The sequence below is a fragment of the Larimichthys crocea genome, chromosome XII (genome assembly GCF_000972845.2).
Source record: "Larimichthys crocea isolate SSNF chromosome XII, L_crocea_2.0, whole genome shotgun sequence".
In the NCBI taxonomy this organism is placed as follows: Eukaryota; Metazoa; Chordata; class Actinopteri; family Sciaenidae; genus Larimichthys; species Larimichthys crocea.
The window spans coordinates 2687952-2710802 of NC_040022.1; the positions used below are offsets into that span (position 1 = coordinate 2687952).

Here is a 22851-nt window from a genome sequence, read left to right on the forward strand (position 1 = left end):
GTATCCGTTCATTGGTGGTAGAGGACGTGAATATTAGTAATTCAGTTGCTGATTATTCTGTGTAAATGTCACAAATAGAGTCTATCTTTTTTATATATCTGTGTAATTTTTAAGATAAAATATCAAAAGTAAGTTAAAAGTATAATATGTTATACTATGTTATATGTATAGATGTGTAAATTATGGAATCAAAGAAAAGTTATACTGATAGAAAAACCATAACAACAATAGAGGTTTTAAAATGTGTTACTGTACCTTTAAGTGTTGCGACAGGTCGTAAAAACCAGCCCTACTGTCGTAAATAATCACGTGGAGACATGTCAGCTGTGCGTTTTTACACTTTTAGTGTTTTTGATCCATTGTTGAAAAACGCTGACAAACTGGAAATGCTCAGCTGACGGCTCGGTCGGTTCAGCTCTGTGTGTGTGTGTTTTTGACGTGTGTGTGTTTAAGTGAGTGTGTGTTTAAGTGAGTGTGTGCTCACAGTGTGCAGCCTGCATCATGTTCGTGTTGGTGGAGATGGTCGACACTGTCCGGATCCCTCCGTGGAACTTCCAGAGACAACTCAACGAGGCCATAGCCGAGGAGCTGAACAAGAAGCTGCCAACAAGGTGTGTGGGTGTGTGTGTGTGTGTGGTGTGTTGTGTGTGTGTGTGTGTGGTGTGTGTGTGTGTGTGTGTGTGTGTACACCTGCCTCACATGTAGAGGAAAATACAGTAAAATGTAAAAGTCTCATCACATCAGATGAATTTCTTTCTTTCTTTCTTTCTAATTCATGTAATTTCATGATACAGAACCAGAGTCCTTACTTGTGATGTCCTGGGATCTGGTTTTAATGGACAGTAGTTCTGAATTTGAGAAGAGATGCCATATAAGACATTTTTTTAAAGTTATCCTAATACTATCCTACTAAGACGTCTTAGAGAAACTAAACTTTTTATTTTATTGATATAAAACAAAAGGTATCGATTTGCCTCCAGAGATCCTATGACAGACGTTGTCTGAGATTCATTCAGCACGTCTGCATCCTCTAAACTGTGACCCGCTCTCATCACCCACAGGTGGTCTACAACGTTGGCCTGTGCACTGCTTGTACGACATCAATAAACTGGAGGATTCCTACATATTCCACAGAGACGGAGCCTCACACACCAAGGTATGATGATGATGATATGATGATGATGAAGCGTATTGGCAAGTACTGGCAAAAGATGGATGATAACAAGCAACTGTAACTTAGATGATGCTAAATGCTGTGTGAATTCATGTTTTATGTATTAATTTAAATGCCAGGATAACTTATAGGGTGGGTAGTAATAAACAACATTTTACAATAACAGACTCCGAGATCAGAGTGGGATGGAAAGGGTCTCCGTGTTCTGTAATGCTGACCTGAAGAACAAACTGACACAGACCCAGATTATGTTTATATATTATATTATATTATATTATGCTGCTTCTTTTCTTATCCACGAATAAAACACTCAAGGCTGACCACAGATCTTAAGTTGCCTCAGCTCTATCTAACTCGCTCACTGATCATTCCCGTCTTTGCTTGGTGTTTTCTGTCAGTTCATTCAGGTACGTTGTATATTCACCCTTTTCTCGACGAGATCATGCTCGGCAAAATCAAGTACTGCAGCCAAGAGGGAGTTCACGGTAACTTCTGTTTTTTTTGTATTCCAGCATGTTTGATTCAATCTCCAGAAATGTATCAGCAAATGTATTTTCAACACACTTTCCACATCTTGATCATCTAATTACCAGCTGTAGCAGATGACACTGTGTATCGTGCATGTATTTATTTATTTAATAGATCTGAGAGGTTGTCTAGTTATTGGTCCTTTTTTATGTTGCAATTTCTCCACATCTCTGGTACTAAAGTCACATCCAGCGTCCTGCACTTGCTGTCTACACGTTTCATTTGCTGCTAATTAGCTGAGTCACATCTGGCTCACATGGAGAAAATATTCAGAATATTCAAGATATCAAATATTTGACACACATTCCCTCCTTATATTTTCATCTAGAGTGCTTAAAGATGTTTGCCTTGTTCATGCTGTACATTTCAGATAGTTTAGACTTTCCTGTAGTGTATTCAGATTGTATATAAAGTAACTTAAATATAGGATCAGTAACACGATCGTGGTGCGCTGTTGTTAACCCTGACTGATCACTGTAACCTTTCTGTTTCACAGTGGACGATGGGCTTCTTTGATGACATTCTCATCCCACCGGAGTCACTTCAACAGCCTGCAAAATTGTATCCTGTCTGAAAATATTCATTTGACTTAAACTCTGATCTCAGATTTGTTGTGATTGTCGAGCCGTCCTTAGCTACAGCCGCAGTGATGAAGCAGAGCAAGTTTGGCTGTGGGAATATGAGACGGACGAGGGGGCTCATGACCTCTACATGGATCAAGGGGAGGAGATCCGTTTTCGGGTGACAGATGAAGTGTTTGTGGACACGTCGCCAACGGGCCCAGCCACCGCAAGCGACGACGCACAGGCACAGCCGGGACAGTCGGCGGCGCCGCCAGCAGAGGACACCGGAGAGAAGAAGGAGGCACCGTACAACTCTGATTGTAAAGCACACTTCATGACTAACACACATTTACACACCAAGACATCTGTTGTTTGTTCTGGTGATGATGAAAAGTTGAAAATCCATTGATTATAACTCAGCCCAACTTCAGCCTACAATAGCCTGAATCAGCCAGAGAACAAAGTTTTCCAGCCCTGCGACCCTGATGAGGATAAGCGATTACAGCTCTGTGTGTTGAAAGTTCACCAACGCTGGATCTACGTGAAAGTTTTTTTGATTTACTGCGTGTTTAGATCACAGTGGTTTAGTTTGATTGTTTGTAAATGTCATTGTTATGAATGCTGTGTGATGAGTAGAAAAGCTCCTACAGGTGTTCGTAACAAAGGTGTACGCTGTCCTGCTATAAGAGATGTAACAAAACTAAGAGTCTGGGAGCTTTAGATGACCACACAGTTCTGAGAATATAAATAATTCATCATAATGTAAATGGCACACAAATGTATAAAATGAAAAAAGTGTCTCATGTCCATTTTGACCCTGCACTGTTGTTTCAGGGGACCATCTGTGAGCCGGGGCTGGGGCTGCGTCATGGTGGAACAATTAGCACTGCAGTGGACGAAAAGGATATGAACAGATCAATGACTGACCGGACAGATGAGGGACAGTCTGCTGGAGACCTTGAACCCTGTTGTTTGGGAAGTAGGACACAAAGCCGAGCTGCGTCTGAACCAAGATACTGTTTGTGTGAAGTGACCTCTGTCACACAGAGACTGGTTGTGTTGTAAATGCTGCCCTTAAAGGACCCGGACAATATTTTCCACATGTTTTTTGTGCCGTGACGGGGCAACCGTTTTTGAAGCTGGTCCGTATGAGCAAGAGTGCGCTGCGCTCAGGCTGCATGAAACAGGCTGCAATGTATATCCTTCAAGGCAATTGCACACATCAATTTACATCCTCCTAAAAGTGCTTGTTGTTTTGCCACTGGCAGAGCTTTTAAAAACAGAACCTTTTAGTGGACGTACATGCTGGTGTGCAGTTGTCCTGAAGGATTACACTGATGCCTGTTTGGCGGTGGCAGTCAATACTAGATCGATTTGAAAGATTTCAGTCTCCGTTAGTCACAAAAGGGTTGAAAAAACACCAAAGTTTCCCTTTAAGATGCCAGCTCTGTGGTTACACGTAGAAATTATATTAAATAACGAGTGACTGATGGACATGTGTGTCATCATTTGGTATATTTCACAAGATTTTAACTCCCAATTTAAAAAAAAAAAAAAAAAGTCATTATTTGAATCATAATGTCATCACGGCTTTTATTAGGTCAGTCAGACACAAACATCTCACGAGGATCTGATTGAATGACTCAGTCTGGGTTATTGGTATTACAGAAATAAGCAAAAAAAATTTCTTAATACATCAAGATCCAAACAAGGGTAGTATTATTGTGGTATATTAATTAATATAAAAAAACCCAAACACTTTTATTTGAATTTTACTTCTATCCCAGGTGTTTTGCACACGTCCTCAGTTCATTTAACAGCCTTGTAATATTTTGTACTCCTGTTTGTCTACAGTAAAAGGACGTATCATCAGCACGAGCGGTTGTGATTTGTGAATTTGTCATTCTGTGTGATAATAGGAAGTACAAAAAAAAAAGGATCAGTGACCAGCTTTTAAATCCTCCACTTTTGAAGGGCAGTGAAGGACACAGATCTGCTCTGCACGGTTTCTGTTGGTCAGTGTTGATATGCAACTCGCACACATATTGTGTGTGTTGTACAATCAGAAATGCGGTAGGCTGGGTTTCATGTGACAACTGCATGGCTGGTTGTTGTCTCAGTTGTTGGTTGTTGAAACTAGGTTAAAATGCACAGACTCTTCATCACACAAATAGATGGTGTGCTTGGGGACCCCTGATGCAGAAATATCGCCCACAGAAAGCTGAACAGGATAAAATACACTGTAAAAAACAAACATTGCAGACCAACATGATTATCTTTCGCAAGGACACTTCGACTGGACTAAGGCAGCTGGAAATCAAACGAGCAACCATTTAATTACGACCTGTCCTGAAAACAGCTGACTTGTGATGCATTGTTTTCCTGACTTTGCCCTTACTAGCACTTAAAAAAGTTTGCTAAATTTATATCCTGATTAGAGCTTTGAAAGTTAAAGTACACCAGTCTAAAAGTTTTAAATTTGTTTGTTGTTTTCTTACAGATATATATATTTTTACAAAGCATTGTATACTGTTTTAAAAAACAGTAAACGACTGTAATAATTGTTTATTTTCCAAAGTATTTTTCCAAAAATTAGCTCATAGAGTTTGAATATAATGGTACACAGAGGTAAGATTTACTTACACTGTTGGAGTGTGGACATAAATGCCAGTTAACAGTAATTTGTCATTTTGGCATAACATTTTAAAATGTATATATTTTTTAAAATAGTTAATTTACAGATAATGTCCGTAATGCTTGTTTAAAAAACAGAAAACAACCGTTTTAAAAACAACATTTTATTTAGCTTCTTTTTTATTTTTCTGCAGACTCTGAGGAGCAGGAGTTCTCTCTGAGCATTACAACTGTTTTCTTCTGTGTGTGTGTGTGTGTGTGTGTGTGTGTGTGTGTGTGTGTGTGTGTGTTTTAATGTCATGTGTATTTGATGAAAGATAAACTTGTAAAATCCAAAATGCAGTCTGCCACATAACACATCCTTTATATCAGAGCAGCACAAGAACAGCTGCAAATATAGTGCAGTATGATGAACATCATATGGCAAAGACACACACACACATCACGCCATCGGAATCTCCGCCAGCTGCGCAGACTCAGCAGCCCTCACACCGTCACAGCAGGGTTTTCCGTCGCTCTGCGCGGATTTAGTCGACTTATTTATTTAATTACTCGTTATATAATACACACCGACTTTAAAGACACACTCTGACCGTCCTCAACCTTCAAGCGCACCCGATGCAGTAAGTAACATTTCTGTGTCTATATGCATGTTTAGGTGCCTGCAGGGGGGAGTCAGTGTGTCAGTGTGGCTTTGTTTGGGTTTTTTTTTTTTTGGTCATGGTCGGGACGATGTATGCTTTGCATGCCTCTAAATAACAGAGACATCCTTATGTGTTTGTATGGAGGACTGATCGGTGTGATGTCCCCACCATAACTGACCGCCTGTAGGTGTTTATGAACGGACCTCTCACCCTGCTTTTGTCCAGGTTATATTGTCTGACAGCACTGATTGCTCTTCGCCTTGCATTACATTTTAGAGAAATTACTGGAGCTGTGAATGAGAAATGTATTTCTTTATGTTTTGCTGCTGGCTTCAATACAAACGGGCAACAAGCAAAAGAGATGAAATGTGTGATTTTCTGGTTTGGTTCTGTGAGGAAGGTGAAGTGTATGAATTCAGCTCCACACAAACACAGTTCATGGACTAATCAGTCATGCCTTCATAATGATGGCACAGGGAAGAGATTTGTCCTGGACCCGGGCCAGGGGAGTCATGACTCTTAATTCTGTAGCTTCGTTTGCGCACATCCAGATGTTCTCGTGTAAACTCACAGTTCTTTGGGCCCGTTCACGTTAGTCTCTCATAATTATCTTAATTATAATAAGCATGTTGCAGCTCACACTGTGTGTGTGTTTTATTGTAACGCATCCTCCTGGTAACTCGACTGTAGTATTCCTCCTGTTGGATTTGTAACTCATCATTTGGGAATGGGGCACTGACGTCACGAACGCACCAACCAGAGGCGGCTTTCTGCTGCCGTTATGACGTCACGCCTCGTGTGGAGCTCCAGCTCTGCTTACGTCATACCAAGCGGGGGAGTGGGCGTAAAAAAAAAACATCCTGTACAAACACACCCACGTATATCCTACATATGAAACGGGTTTTAATGTCCGGACGGTGTTTCTGGGCTCAAATACTGACCTGAGATCAGCCAGTGGCTTCCTTATTCCAACCCTGAAAATATCACTACAGGGAGAAAATAGACTAAAGGGTACTGAGGGGCAAGGTCACCTGATTTAACAGGAGATGTTGTGGATTTTATGAACGATAAAAAAGGTGGATGGATAAGTAATCAAATCAAAAACACTGAATCACTTTAAATAAAACATAATAATTAAAAAAAAAGGTTAAATCACTGTCAGCAAGCTGCCACTCAAGAATAGTCAAATTAGAGTAAAATATTGCAGAAAAACAACCTGATTTCCCTGATTTATTATGATCAAACACCTTGAATATATTTCTATATAGCGAGCCACATGTTCATTTATAGATAATTTCTGTGTTTTTCCAGTTTTGTATACAAATAAAAAAAACTACTGTAAAAATTTGTAAAGTAAAGTTTTTGTACATTTACAATAAAGTATAATAATTGTGTGGGATTGCAGTGCAATGCAGATTCTTACAAACTGAGCCAAAAGGAAACTTCCAAAGAATGAAAAAGAAAATTTAAGGGCTGTTGTTAAAAGGGCACTGCGCCAGTTTTACATCCCCATCGAACAGAAAGCTTAGTGTTAACAAACTGGAGGTCCAAATGAACACATGCTACTGGGTTGCACTATGGTAAGTCTAGGATTTGCAGTATTTGGACCCAAAATATGTCCTAAAACTCAGAATATTCTGGCCTCTGTTGCTTTGATTTTGATCATTCTTTTTTAAAGTTTGTGACCTTTTAACCCCTTTAGAAGCAAGTTGACTTAAGACTCGACTGTTAGTTGTGTCACCTAAACATCTGTTTTCCTGTTGGAAAGAATTTTGTCTAATATTTTTTCTAAATGACATAACATGGCAGAACACTATATTCTGAAACAAAAGGATAGATCACTGAAAAGGAATGTTAAACCTCAGAGGTCCTTTAATTCTTTGTGTTTTCTGACTTAAAAATTCTTGGCTGGATGACTCCCCTCATTCCTCTCCATCATGTCTAACGCCAACTGACAATGTGATCTTCCTCCATTCTGTCCCTGCGGTCTCTCCCCTCACAGCGAGTCCTCCTGACAGACTTGAAGTGAAAGAGTTGACCTGGATATATCTGCTGTGTCCCACACTTGAGGCAGGCCTCTCCAAGCAGACGGATACACCAGCAGACAGACAACAGTGTCAGCAGCCCATCAGCAGCCTGCGGCTCGAGGAGTAGCAGCAGCATCCAGCACTGCACCCACACCATCCTCCCCCATCCTCCTCCTTCTTGTCACGTTTGACATGGCAGACCCCAGCCTCACGTCGCCCTCTGGGACGCCTCTCCGCTCCCCCAACGCCTCCCTCACCCTCTCCTTCCCATTTCTGAGGGAGGGGAGCCGGGTATGGGAGGAGGGGAAGCAGCAACCACTGCCTAGGAATTTGCCCAGCCCATTGCCAACGAAACGTACCCGCACCTACTCAGCGTAAGTGTGATTAGTTGATTATATATATAAATAGTGTGTGGTAGGAAGTAGACATTTGTTTAAATACTATAAAATTGCATGTGCTTGTATCTCATTTGAGTTTTTCCATTTTATTCTACTTTAAACTTCAGAAAGAAAATTACTTTTTACTTCACTATATGTATCAGATGATGAAGGCAGCCAATAAAAAGAGTTAAGTGCTAACTAAAGCCTGATTTATTAATGATTGATTAACAATTTACTAAAGCTTTATTAATAATAAAACCAATTAACTTCATCTTCATCATAATAGTAATAATCCAATAATATATAATTACAGGACAGGAGCCATTTTCTACATAATAAGTACTTTTATTTCTGATCATATACTGTAGGTACATGTTGCTGACATGTCTGTCATAAAGGATTTGAATATTTCCACCTCTGCAGTTTGTCAGCTGATGTAATAAGTGAATAACAAAAATCTGACAGGTTGCTGTGTCGTGGTTGCTTTGCAGCGTGTCACACTGAGTCAGCAGATTAGTCGTTGCCATCTCTGCTGCCGTTATGTTGTGACATGAGGCGGTGTGTAGGTGTTGATGCAAACTGCTCTTCTCACCAAATCTCCTTTCAGTCGTCACACTTCACTTCTCTGTCTTGTCAAAAGGACACGAGCACTCAATTGTATCTCATAAAAGAGAAATATATACTTCTGAACTGCTCCTCCACGTCTTGCAATGAAACAATATGACAGTAAGTTGTACTGAGATGAGTAGTTTTATGATTAATAAAGAAACTTTCTTTGTTTTTCTCTCTTTGCCTGCAGTACCGTACGTGCTCACTCAGGTCCGATGTTTAAGGGTGTGTGTAAGAACTTCTCCAGGTCACAAGGTCACGGCTTCATCCGACCTTCCCACGGCGGTGAAGACATCTTTGTTCACATCTCAGAGTGAGTGGTGATAACACTGAACACACTTTTATAAGACAAGATCACATGGTCCATTAGCTGAATTACAAATAGCAACACAGACTTATTGCAGAACTGCAGTGTCAACTCAAAGGACTGTAAGAACTCAGCAAACAACACTGTTTACGCGTAGACTTTTTCAAAAGGAAAGCAATTTTTCTCAACTCTCCTAGGACATCGTGACACCTGCAATAATAAGTGGACAAGTACAGAAAGTACAGAAACTTCTTTGCTGCTTCTCTTCTTCCTTTTTTAGTCAGAACAAGCAGTACTCTGACAAATGTTGTACAGCCTCAGCAAAAGCAAATTTATGAAATTCCTAAACTATGCAGCATGGTCCAGTTATCTTATAGCCAAACAACTGCACTGTAGGTCTGAACGTCCAAGATTTATGTTGTCCCAAATTCCCCTCATTAGCAGAGCTCCAGCAGATGTTCGATGCTCGATAACACTCTCAAATCTCTGTGTTAAATATAAATTTGGAGGCAATTAGTTAGTTTCTCATAGAGACTGAAAAAAACCAGAATAGCTCCATCCTAAGTTCAAAAACATCTTCCAGCGCGTCTAAGGCCCAGTAATAAGTAAGACCTCATATCCTGTTTATTGAGTCAGGACACGAGAAGTTGTGGTTTTCTGGGGCCTTGCTTGTCGTACCAATTTCTTCTTTCTTGGAAAAAAGGAGATGAAGGCTCTGCTGGTCGAAAGTCAGGAATTCACCGTTTCTGACAGCTGTTCGCCATGAAGTAGTGTCAAACAGTTACAACATGTAAACTAGTAAGCTGTAGACGTAGATGTTTTATCTTTGGACAGAGCCAGACTAACTCTCCTGTTTCCAGTCTTGCTAAGCTAAGGTAATTGCTTCCCGGCTCCAGGTCCATACTTCACGCACAAACCTGAGAGTGATATTGATCCTCTCATCTCACTTCCAGCAAGAAAGTGAATGAGTTTCTCTTAATGTCAACGTCTTACTTTAAGTCTGTGGTCTCAGGGAGTCGCAGAAAAAGCTATTTCTGCTGTTAACTACAGACTTCCCTAATTTTGATCTAATTATGCAACATTATTTTGTTTGAACTATTTAACATTTTAAGTTTTATTTTTACTTTTTTTTCTTACTCATATCAGGCCTCATTTCCTAATGTTCCTCTGTTTCAGCATCGAGGGGGAGTATGTCCCAGTTGAGGGTGACGAGGTCACATACAAAGTGAGCCGGGTCCCGCCCAAGAACCTAAAGGTGCAGGCGGTGGAGGTGAAGATCACACATCTCAACCCAGGGACTAAACACGAGACCTGGTCTGGGCAGGTCATCAGCTCGTAGACCTGAGCTCTGGTGCTGGGGTGGGGTGGGGTGGGGGATGGTGGACCTATCATGGGACTGATAATTTACAATCCTTTTTTTAAAAACATGTTTTACATACACAGCAAAGTATCCCGAGTTAACAGCGCCAATAATTCAGATGTAGTTGGTGTTTGTCCAATCACAGAGCTGATGAAACAGTTTAATTTGCTGTGTATGTGAAACTGAGCATTTATTCAATGTTAGGAAAGAGATACATTTGTTTTATTTATTTATATTTTTGTCATGATAGCAGTTAAAAAGTAAAATTTGAGGGGGGTGGGGGGTTAGTGTGACCAGTCAGAGCATGTGGGCCTAATTCTTCATGGAGATCAGCTGTGTAAAATATGAAACATTAGGGAAAAATCTTATACATAACTGTGGTGCAGATCTACAGACAGAGGCATGACAGCTGAGTGTATGTGCAAGGAAGAGAGCGACGCAGGACAAAAGGCTGAATTCAGTTTTACTTCCCATCTTTGCAGCTGTTATGCACTTGTTTACGCCACCAAAGTTTCCAGGATCACATGTTGAGTGCAAGTGTGGGTCAGATGACTTGTTATCATGTTATATCTGTGCAGACTTTGGAAAGAAACTCTGAATTCAACAACAGAGATAATGGACATAAAAGTAAGTTGAAGAGATTTGAATGATTGTATTGCTGAGCGAAAGAAGGTTTAGAGACAGGTTGACCAAAAGGAAGGAGTAAAATCACAGCTAGTTTTGCATTTAAATGAAGTTGAATTAAATTAAATAATAAAAATCTCTAAAAAAAGACGTCGTTCTGTGTTTTCAGCCTTGACGGGATGTCTCATAAGAAACCCTTCTTGGTTTCAGGTCACCAGTTTAGAAACATGACCTTAAGGGACAAAAAAAAGAAGGAAGTTTTATTTTGAAATGGAGAGGGGAACAGAAAGTTAGAGTAAGAGTTAGTTAGAAATTAGGAATTCAGTTTGACTTAAACAGAAAAGGCATGAAGAAAGATCAGGATTAAAGCAGGAAGATCACATTAAACGATGTATGGACATTTGAAAAGCAAATTCTTACTGTGAATGGAAAGAAACTTTCCTGAAAAATACATATCCTTGGTTGTATTGTTATGTTTGTGCTTATTTATTTTAATTATTTATCTGATGATTCTTATTTCTTTTAAGATTTATGTGTGTCCTCAGATTACAAGCTCTATATTTTGGTTAATACAGTCAAAACTTGCACTTAAGAAATTTGAACTTCCACTATGAAAACTGCCACAGCGCTTAAGATGTCATTGTGAAGTTTTTTTCTGTTTGACAACTCCTGTTTTGAAAGTGTCTGGAGCCATAAAATGCTGATAAACAAAACTATTTCTAAATCTCTTTTTCTATTATTAGAACAAAAAGAAGAAAAAAAAGATCTGTCTGTGATTTATTGAGCGTCTTCAGCGTGATGGTGAACTACAATGACCTTCATAGTTGGTGCCAATGGAGGTCATTGTCACAGATATGTTTGTAGTTATTCAGGTTGTGCTCATTTATGTACTGTACTGTTTGTTATGATCTATTATATCCATTCCATGGAGTCTCTATGCATCCCAGCTCTTTGTCAGTGTCACTGCCTGAATATGTTCAACATTAAATTTTGTTTATATCTTGCACATCGCAGGGCACTTTTGTTTGTGCACGAGCCACTGTGGTGCTGATCCACGTGATTACTTCTACTGAGCCTTGGAAGAACATTAAAGCATTTTATGATTCACAGGTCTGATAGAAGCTGTGTTTCTTTAGTTGTTTGTGTGCGTGAGAATGAGGGAGGAAGAGGAAGAGTGGTTGAACATGTGGTGAGAGAGACAGTTTTTTAATGAAGAGGTCTGGTTTCGACTGTGTCACTGTGTCAAAGCCGGTCATTAGACTGAACATCATTAATCATTGCCTTCAATGCTTCCATTTTTTTTACCATTTATTTTTGAATAAATGATACATGTAGGTGGTGATTTAGAAGTCTGGAACCAGACTAAGCCTGTTCGTTAACTCACTAAGAGTTGGTTTGGGCAGGCACAACACCTTCAGTATTTAAAATAAATAAGATGAAGAGGTAAAGGATGAGAGGAGAAATTAGGGTTGTAGATGGATGAAGGAGTCCAAAGATGGACCAGTTTCAGCTGGTAGTGGGAAGACAGGAGGGAATGAAGAGGAAGTTGAGACTGAGTCTGGGTGTTGTCTATTCATTGCTTTATGGGATTAGAGCTTCAGTGGTTCCTGTGTTTGGATGAAAGAGAGCGAAGGGAAAAAGAAGAGACAAAAAAGAAAAGGAGGGTTCCAGAGACATTTGTCCGACAGTTTTAGGTCACCAGTAACATTACAGATTACAATTATTACAATACAAAATATCAGAGTACTGCTTCCATCACTGATAACCAGTGAGCAGTCTGAGAATCCTTTCTCCACTGTTTCCTGTAAATTCATTTATCAAAAGCATAAATGTTATTGACTTCAACAGATAGAGATTGACTGCAGTTTTTTTTTTCTTTAAAGCTGCTGTTTGTGTTTGCAAAACATGAGCAGTCTGTTCTGCTGGCATTGCTAAGAGTTCACAGTGTGTTTGTTCTGTCCTCAAACTTACCTCGAAATTATGATGAGACCAGAAGGAATACAAAATAAGAAAGAAACCAATATTGTGTTTTTTATAATTAGTTGGGTGACAAAGTTCTGTCCTGGCTGAGTATTTGAAATATAAACTGCTAATAAAGTGCTAATTTATCTAATGTATCAGAGTTCACTGTAGACAGCTGAAACTTTCAGACAATTGACACAGAGGGTGTCTGATGGTCAAACGCCAGCCAAGTCTTAAAGTCAGGCATTAATGAAGAAGATGAAAAGATATTATCAATAAAATAAATGATGCATCCCCTTATAAAATGGTGTTTGGACAGCCACAAGTTGAATTGCATTTTGTTTTTTTAATGAGTGGTTGCATGAGTATGAGTGGTCGTTTGGCGACTCCCAGTGGTAAAATTAAAAAAAGACACTGGCAGACTGAAATGCATCCTGGTAACCCTGCAGAGACAAGAGGCCTCTGACTTTGCAAGCCCAGTTTGATCCAACAGGAAAAAGAACGACAGTGGAGAGCGGAGGTCGGTGAAATTATATCAAAAACATTTTATTACAATGAATAAATGCAAGATACATTTTCATCCATAAATGTTACAGTTAACTGTGACACATTAAAAGTTCATTTTCTGTGCATAAGAGTCTCGTCTACATCATCCCTGTAGTCTTTGAGATTGAAGGAGTGTTTACAGTCAGACAAGAACTGCAGCTGATTTATTTACAATAATGATCCATCAATGAAGCATTATTTTTCTGAACCATGACAAAAGAACAGAACATTGACTTATTAGGAAAATCTAATTGGCACTTTTTATATTTTAAAAAGTTATTTAAAAACCCTTTAAGTGTGAATCTGAAAAAAAATAAAATAGCAACAGGAAACCAAGCAACGCGCATCAATACAGTTGCCCAGTATTCAGCGTGCAGGCCATGATACAACTCGTAAAAATATTTTACATAAAACGCTGTCATACTGATTGACAAAAGTTTGAAGAGTGACTTGGTCACAGTAGCTTAATTCACTGGTTAAGATGAATTCTTTGAGTCAGTTTTAAATAGAAATCTGATAAATCTTCACTTAAAATCAATTTAAAGAACCTTGGGGGCCAAAAAAAAACCCCAATAAACAGAACTACCTTCTTTCATTTCCGGCAGTTTTGTGAGATTAAAACAAACATTTGACATTCAGGGGATCGCACAGTAAAGAAGAATGGATCCAAGAATGGATCACATCCAGCTGAAAGCACGGCAAAGACATTAAAATATCTGGAATGGTTCATACATCCTTTAATGTATTCTCCTTTTTTTTCCCTGTCTTTTCATTCATATCTCATTTTCCAGATCACCTATTTTCACCTCACCTCTTTCAGCTGTGTTCAGTCTGACCATACCATCACTTGGTATAAACTCGTAATACCAACATTAGTGCAAAACATCGTTCTATAATCTGGATTAATACCTTTCAACATTATTTTATAACATCTCTAAGCTTTTTGGTTAATTTTATGTTACATGCTACACATTGCAGTGGTGTGACACTGCAGCCAAACACATTCTCACACAGTACTTAAAACTTCTTCAGTATTGTCCCCTTTTTTAACAAAATGTCCATCTGTATTTAGGAGCATCATATTAATAATATGGAGAAAAATCAGTAGTGATACCTTTCAGCAGTTCAATAACGGCCTGGGTTTAAGTTGCTTGTTGTCACACAAGCAGAGACCAACAGGCGGGAAGTCAAAGAGGTTTGTGGGTAAAGGGATTGGGGTAGGGGTGCGAGCAGTTCAGGACATCAGGATTCGTGTGGTGGAGCATCACAGAAAAGCTCCCGACAGAGCCTGGCTGTGTCCTTTGGAGAATAGACTGTGAAACCGACGGTCCGTGGATCGTTGAAAATTTCATAGTCGTTTCCTCCCTGAAAAAAGGAATCAGCAAAACACAGATTAACAGTCTATCTATAATCATGACATTTAAACCTTTAAAGAGAGAGTCTGTTTACAGCAGAGAGAGAATGACATGCAGCAAAACGCCACAGGCCGGATTTATTGTTGCTCTTGTAGCTGAGTGTGAACAAAAATCTGAAACCAGATAAAGAAAGATGAACTTACATCTGAGGTCTCGTTGCCAAAGAAGTAGATGGTGTCTAGACCTTCACGCTCTAGCACGTCTAGACACAGTCTCTTGTCCCAGCCCTCTGGGAAAACGTCAAAGCTGATGAGACCACCTAAAACAAGACAACCACAAACACAACACTGTTATCACCTGAAGTATACACACTCATATACACTGTGTATTTCTTGAATATGAATACATTTAAACAATGCAATGTAAAATGCAACATCCTGGGATCAGTTAATTACAAATAGACATACAAAACAGTGTTCCCATTGCATTTACAACACAATTCTTATAAACCAGTACACCCAGTTTAATTGTGAATACCCTTTTGCAGTCTTTCACCTGTATTTACATTCAAACCTCCTCCAGCCAAGCACAAAAACTTTATTTACACTGAGCTCTTTATCTGGCAGGCTTTGACTTGTTAAACTTGTTGGCAGAGTGAGGGCACACTGCACTCGGAAAAAGGATGTCACATGAATGCACCAAACAAGAATAGAACAAACAATGAGAAACATTTCCTATATTCAAGGAATCCAGAGATATCTGTGTGTGATTACCGCTGCAGCTCAGAGCTGCTGTTGCGCAGCTGTGCGTCAAATGACCGTAGTGACCTTTGAACTGTGAAATGTAGCTGAGAAGTCTCCTGCAAGATTCTCTGCAGAACTTTCCTTTCAATCTGCCCTTCCCCCAGTAAATTCTTTACACCGCCTTGTCTCAGCTGAAGGGTTTAAAGACCCAGTAACAAAGGCAACCGCTGCAGAGCGTCCAGCCAATCAGAGAGCCGATTCATGCACACACCCTCCACATGCCTCCATCTCAAAACACCTTCAACCACACTTCAACACTTCCGCGCTTCAGCCACATCTGTAGCAACCCATCCCCCAACCGGTCTACTGTTTTCACTCCTGAGCAATGACAGCAGGGCTGCTAAGTTGCTGACAATGCAGAGATACAACGTGCCACAGTAAATAAGGGTTAGTAAGCTTTTTGGTAAATGTAATTAATCCACAATGACAACTATTTGGAAAATGAGTAATTGAAGGAAATGAGCCTTTGGCAGGTCGTGTATATATGCACAAACACAAAAGGTCTCAAAGGGTTTGCGTCTCTACATCTCTTCATCTGGGATTGTTAACATTTAATATGGAAAAATCAATACAGGATAATAGCTTTCACCTCAGATCACTAGTCTCTGTAATGAAAACATTGAGTGTCCCTTTAAATTCTGTACTATCAGTGTAGATTGGATAGTGCCGGTTGTATAAAATGCCTATCGCAGAGATCAGCGGTGTCATCAAATAAAGGGCAATCATGCAGAAGCAGATAAACACAGAGGAAGACAAACAAATGAATCTTCAACTCTGCACATCCTCCGGGCCACATCGGTCTGTTTCCTCAATGTCAGAATCAACAGAGTAGAACATCTGCAACATCTGGCCCTAGTGTTGCTGCTGCTTTCCACCTCAGCAACCTGAGAGTGTGTCCACAATATCAGGAAGAAAAACTACTTTAAGAAAACGATCAGGAACATAAAATAATATGTTACAACACTGTGGTTGTGGCTTTTTTCTGCTGTGTGCACGGGATCGATAACAGGAAGAGCATTGAAGAAAAACAAGCCAGTCTGTCTCGTCTGTTTGCTTTAACTGTGAGCAGCCTTCGCACGTCATCAGCAGAGGCGCACACCTTCGAGAGCACGTAAGCAAACATCAAGTGCCCGATTCACCCTACTGCTGCTGCGGAGAGAGTGGGAACAGTGTGTTTATATGTGTGTGTAATAGTTAACTGAGGGCTCTAATGTCTGGCACAAGGTCCTTCACACATCACTGGTGTGAGGTAGAGGGATCTTTTTTTAAACAGAGATAAGAGACAACAGACGTATATATGCAGTAAAACTGGTTTGTCATTAACTCACATTACTTCCATAGTAACCATTTATTATGTTCTCTATGATTCTTTATTATTTTCACTTTGATTGTACCTGTACATATATATGATGATTAAACTTGGACTACACCTCGCTGATAGAATGTATACAAACAAACATGCTGTTACTGACACTATGTTGGAGTTAATGATGTCTAAACACAAAAGTCTGTAAGATGAACCCACTGTTGGGGTGAGCTTTGTTCAAACTTTCAGAACTGAAATTTTAAATACATTTTTCGTCTATGGGCAGTCGAAATTGCCAAGGCTACTATGAATGTGTATGAAATTACTGATTACTTTGATCCCTTTTACTCCATTTCAGGAGACATTTAAGCGAAATATCAGGGTTCATAGGGTTAAATGCAACATGTAGTTTGCAGAGGTGTGGACTAAAGCAGCATTCAGATTTCAATGAGTGAAATGGAGACTGACACCGCTTTCAATACCTCAACATAGGGTTAGGATTACACACACAAAACACTTAAATATGTATATATGTGGAAAATAAATTACCTGATATAATCATTATCCCGAATTTGAAAACTTTGTACCTCACTTGGAGGACATTTTTATGTAAGGTAACTTGAGGTAACACATTAGAAACAAATGGTTTTCACAGGTTGTGTTACAATGGTGTCAGTCCTGAAGTAGAGACACAAAACCAGCGTGTGATCAGACTCATTTATTTGTCTCACCTAGTGTCATTGTATCCTGTGCTTTAAGGCAGCAGGGAGGCTAAATGACAAATGGCTTTCTTCTCTTTTCCTCCCTCCCCTACATTTATGCCTGCTACCTCTGCTGTATTATTACTCATGTCCCATGTCCTGAAAGCAATTTACACCTTGAGACCAGACAGAGTATATTACAAAGAAGATTACAGAATGTGGTTACTTACTAAAGTAAAAACAGCAGTAGCTACAGCACTCAGCAGCATTTAGGTAAAGTGATGAAGACAGATACTGCTGAAGTTATTTTAGCTTCCATGACACATTTAGGCATGACACGTGTCCCTCTTGAATGTGTTTTTCTGTTTTCAACTCTCTCACCTTTAGTGAACCGTAGTCCTTTTCCAGCAAACTCCTTTTTCAGGGCAGCAACAAATTTCTCCCTGATCTTCTCTCTCTGTGCAGAAAGTAACAAAGCAGTCAGCCTTCGCCACACTTGTTACAAAAGACATGCATAATCATTGAACACTCTGGCTAACTTAACATAACTTTGTTATGTCGAATGCATACAATACATCATGTACAGAGACACTGACTATACATTATTTTAAGTAAGAGTGTAGCAGAGGATCCAGCTGCATAAATGTCAGCAAGCAGATGAAGGGTTAAACCTCCCCTCCTCTGCTGTTATCTACTTCCTCCATGCCGCCCCGCTCTGTGAGCCATCAGTGGACAGCCTGTTAAGCTGTCCTGACAGATCAACATTGTTTGACCTCACTCTGTCTGCTCAATTGAGCTCAATTCATGAAACAGAGAGACAAAGACAGAGCAGTGGTGTATGAAGACATACAGTTTGTTTAGCTTAGCTGCTAAAGCTTTAATATGTCACTGCAGTTAAGGCAAAATGAGCAGACTTGCTACATGTATAATGCACATTATAAGCCACCAGTGAGTGTAATATTTTACCTATAAACAAGATTTGATGTTATCAGTGTGGAATAATCCAGGACTAGCATGCACAAACAAAGGAAATGCAGTTATCAAAAGAATGATACGTTAACCCACAAAGCACCTGATCACAGGGGTTCAATGGCCTTTATGACAATAAAAAATGGGTGTAACCAAAAAATTCTGGCCTGGTCTCTAATGTATATTACCTTGTCGATTTCAGAGAATTCGATTCGCTCCTCGAGTGTGCAGCTCCGGCCAATGGGGGAAATGTTGAGCATTCCATTCCTGAACTCAATGAACGTTCCCCTGCAGGAAGAAAAGGACGAGCGGTTAAACGACATTCATTCATTCGGCTTCATTTCTACATAAAGATCACAAGAGGCATGTTTTTTTTCTGCAGGTTAGTCCTGTTGAATTCCTGCTTAACAAGATAGGGTAGAGGCTTAAATGTCTTATCAGTTTGGTCAAAGTCTCACCTTTTCTTTGGCAGCTTGATAAGCCCCATGTAGCTGAGGCAGAAGTTGATCAGATCCTGCAGCAGCTCCTCCCCAATCTGGTTCTGAATGGCCTGATGGGATGAAAATACACTTCATTAACAAAACAAAATGACTTCATGACAGCAAACTGAAACTGGTCAAAACGCTGTTGTAGATTTAAAGTCATAGTTAAACATTTTTCTACAAACATTTAGCAAGACAACATGACTTTGTAGAAAGAAAATACTTCTTTTGCATAGGTCTACCAAAAATAATGGATCTAAATCGTCTTATTTCTTTCCTGGTTAAAAATACTTTTTATCACATATAATATAAATAATATATCTTACAACAACGTCATATCTTGTAACACTTCTGCTCAATGTTCTTATTAGATCATCTGCTTTATAGGAGGAACATGCAAAATCTGTATGTAGGACAGAAGCATGTACTGTTGCATACAATACCAGGTGATATTGTGTCAGAACGTGTAAAATGTGACTTTGTATGCCCACTTACATGTTTTGAGAGGAGTTTCCCATCTTTGTACTGCACTGTCCCGTTCTCAGCAAATACATAGTCAAACTTGTGTATCACTGCAAGAGAGGAGACAAGTCCGTAAACCTATTTACTCAAACTAAATTAGCTCCTCCACTAAAGCTTGAATACAGAACAGAACAACCTGCTATATTTACCTCAAGGCAGATTACAGCGTATGTAACACTGCCTGGACAAGTCAAGTTTAATCTGTCCGAGCTTCCCTCTCACTTTGCCAGCAGAAAAAGTCTGCAACATAGCCTGATTAAAAGGAGCTGCTTTGATCACTTTAACTTTAACTTTAACAAAAAAAATAAATATCCTGCAAAACAGCATTGCAAACTGAAGATATGTAGAAGCTGAGACTGTGGGCAAATGCTGGATTGTGTCATAACTTGACAAATAACGATCAAACATTCCTCTAGCTGGGTTAAGTGATTATTTAGTTCATACACAGCAGGGTGTAACACACTTTAACTGATGGTGTCATAAAATTGACCATTTAAACCTATTTTTTCATCATCAATAAAAAAACCTATAATATTGTAATGTCATAATACCACAATGATGATTTCATTACCTATTTTGACATTTCATCACATGTCCAGCAGCTACAGCAACATCAGCTGTGACTGTGTGCATCATTAAGTAAGAAAAGATTCACCTTTAGCACACTTGGCCTGGTTAAGAAAGCACACAGCTCTTGGCACAGTACGCCAGCAGTCCAATTGTAGACTAATATTTACTCATTGACAACTTTTGTCCATGCAGCGGTGTGTTAACTCACACAAGCAAATAACTGAGTTTAGTATGCTCATTTCTGAACTGTGGCTCCCAGCGTGCTGCTGTGAAATCCTTTCCTGACATCCATGACTAGTTAAAATGCAACCCAGCCTCATGAATTGCAACACAGATATCAGATGATGAGACAGAACCAGTTACTAGTCATCGATGATCATACTTTTACTGTGGATATTTAACGCTGTTTTAAAAAGGTGTTGTTTTAGTCTTTATTAAGCTGTATAACGTCATACCAAAGGCATCAAGTTTGAGTCAAACTACATGACCTAAATCTTAAATTATTCCCAAGGATCATCATCTTGGGTCCACTCCCGGTGGACCGGAGCCCAATTTAAGCAAAAAGATAATAAAAAAAAAAGTCAGGTCATGCAGTGGGATTCATCTGGGTGAATGATGCATACAGCATGTACACCGTCTGCGGTTAGGAAGAGGACTGCTCACCATCATCCCCCTCGCCGAGCTGCTCTGCTATCTTGGAGTAGTCTGAACCTCCCACAATGCCAATCTTCACTTTCCTCCGCAGAGCCTGGAAAAACTCATCCAGCTGTGGGTCGATTTTCTGAAAATTACAGAAAAATGCATTGCACGTCGTCACTTTAACTGGCAGAGCTCCCTCTCACACATGCACATATGCAAAATCTACACAATGTTACTGAAACATCATTACATAGAAAGAACAAGGGACATGACTGCATAATGTGCCTTTGTGGTGTCGTTAAGATTTCTAATCATTTAAACATATGGAGGAGAAAATGTCTGCACACAACTGAGACTACATTATGTAATATGAGGTGCCTGGTGTGCTCTGCATCCAGTTACCCTAGATGAACCCAAGCATTCAAACCCAATGACAAAAGGAAGTAAGAAAGGAATTAATCATTTACAAACAACCATAACAAAAGAGATGATTTTTTGCCTAAAGCTTACATGAATCTAACAGAAATGTGGTACAGAGACATTTATTTCAGTTTTCCTCCAGAGAATTATTGAGAGTATATTAATTAGAAAACACTGATTAAAACCAAGGTGAGGTGACAGTATCACGTGTATTTGTGAAGGACGTAAAGAGGTCACTAGACACCAACAGACCTATAGATTACCACACTGCAGCACTGTGTGGGGGTAAATAGTAATGGGGTAACATTGATGAGGTCAGGAGGACACACTGTGCTCTCAGTTTTCCGGGAGGAGCGAGAAAGGGAGAAGACAGGAGCTGCAGAGGAGCAGGGAGCTTGCAATAATCAATAACCGAACACCATGCTGGAGAACTGATTGATTAACTGATTTCATTGGATGTGTGCTCACCTCTCTAGGTGGCGTCAAGGTGCCGTCCACGTCAAACAAGCAGAGGATGTTTCTGTCCGACGAGAAGCCGTTCGCCTTCTCCATTTCTTCTTCTTCCTCCTCCTCCTCCTCCTCTTCTTCTTCTTCTCTTTGAGTTGTTTACAAAATGCACGTTAGGTATCACAGGTCCAGTCTCGTGCAAACATGCACGTTAAAAAAATACACGCGCACGTGAGGGAGTAGTCAGCTGTGTCTGTCAGTCCCGAAATTAAAATATTTAAAATAGACTTCGAGGTTTTGAAGAAGGTCGGTTGTTTTTTTTTGTTTGTTTGTTTGTTTTTCTTCTTCTTCTTCTTGTTCTGCTTCGAGTCTACACTGCTGCTGCTGTTGTTGTCTCGGCTCGGTTCGGTTCGGTCCAGCTCGGACGCAAACACAACGTGCTGTACGTCGCGTTTCTTTCGCAATCATAGACAATTTGCAAACCCCCGTATCGCACCCTGCAGCCAATCACAGCCTAGCAGAGTAGTGGCGTAGCCAAGTGGGCGGGGCGGTTTCATTTACACGCTAACCCAGAAACAAGTATGATGATGAACAGTGTCTTACACAGAGGAGAGTGATGCCTTATTCATCAATGCCTGCATACTAATGAGTCATTTTTATGCTACATTAATGTATAATCAGGTGAATGGTGTCAATGAATCTGTATTTATAGAAACAACTTCAAATTATTCAATCAATCAGCATAATTTATTATTTTCTCAGCATGAGGAATTATGAAATATAACAAACCTAAAGTAAGATCATCAGTGATGCTTTATGTATCATTTAGTCCTAGAATACTTAATTCATGTGACACCTATATAATAATTTATATGACACCTATTTGGTATATGGCACTAAACAAACAAACATTTACAACAACACAGAACTATGAATGTCGTGCTCTTTCTTCAAAACAAACCTTATGATTTTCACTAGTTGTGCAAACAGCCCAGTTTAAAGTTTGAGGAAAATCTTCTCTGCAGCGTCTCAGTTCCACTGAGCCAACACATCCACAAGAGGGCAGAGTGGAAGAAAAGTCAGAGCTGATTCCTGCTCACGTTTTACATTTGTTGATAGTTTAGTGGGTAAGCTGTATGAAAATATGAAAGCACGACAGAGTCATGATGTACAAAACAAAGTGGGTATTGTAATGCACAGTGGATTACATGTCTATCAGGCGATTGATCCAATCCAGAACTCCTTGTCACAACATTTCTAACCATCTGTATGAAGTCCA

General features: G+C 39.7%; 2 protein-coding genes across 4 annotated transcripts; one reads left to right on the plus strand and one right to left on the minus strand.

The window, feature by feature from the left end:
* The first annotated feature begins 5347 nt into the window (after positions 1 to 5347).
* On the plus strand, positions 5348 to 11854 carry csdc2b (cold shock domain containing C2, RNA binding b). Of its 2 annotated transcripts, none has more exons than XM_010747198.3 (4): positions 5348 to 5522; positions 7614 to 7944; positions 8750 to 8872; positions 10043 to 11854. In XM_010747198.3, exons 2-4 carry the CDS (start codon positions 7763 to 7765, stop codon positions 10203 to 10205), a joined length of 468 nt encoding a protein of 155 aa, XP_010745500.1. In that variant the 5' UTR covers positions 5348 to 5522; positions 7614 to 7762; the 3' UTR covers positions 10206 to 11854. The 2 variants fall into 2 exon arrangements, with proteins under 2 accessions (XP_010745500.1, XP_010745499.1); XM_010747197.3 differs by having other exon boundaries at positions 5351 to 5522; positions 7546 to 7944.
* Positions 11855 to 13344: 1490 nt separating this feature from the next.
* Positions 13345 to 22067, minus strand: pmm1 (phosphomannomutase 1). Of its 2 annotated transcripts, XR_003463405.1 has the most exons (9): positions 21594 to 22067; positions 20730 to 20847; positions 19470 to 19546; positions 18951 to 19042; positions 18681 to 18780; positions 17905 to 17980; positions 14917 to 15032; positions 14206 to 14723; positions 14119 to 14154 (listed from the first exon to the last, which is right to left on the minus strand). XR_003463405.1 is itself a non-coding variant. In XM_027285883.1 (8 exons), the coding sequence occupies exons 1-8, from the start codon at positions 21675 to 21677 to the stop codon at positions 14601 to 14603; spliced, it is 786 nt and encodes a 261-aa protein (XP_027141684.1). In that variant the 5' UTR covers positions 21678 to 22067; the 3' UTR covers positions 13345 to 14600. The 2 variants fall into 2 exon arrangements, 1 of the variants encoding a protein (XP_027141684.1); XM_027285883.1 differs by having other exon boundaries at positions 13345 to 14723.
* Positions 22068 to 22851: the final 784 nt, after the last annotated feature.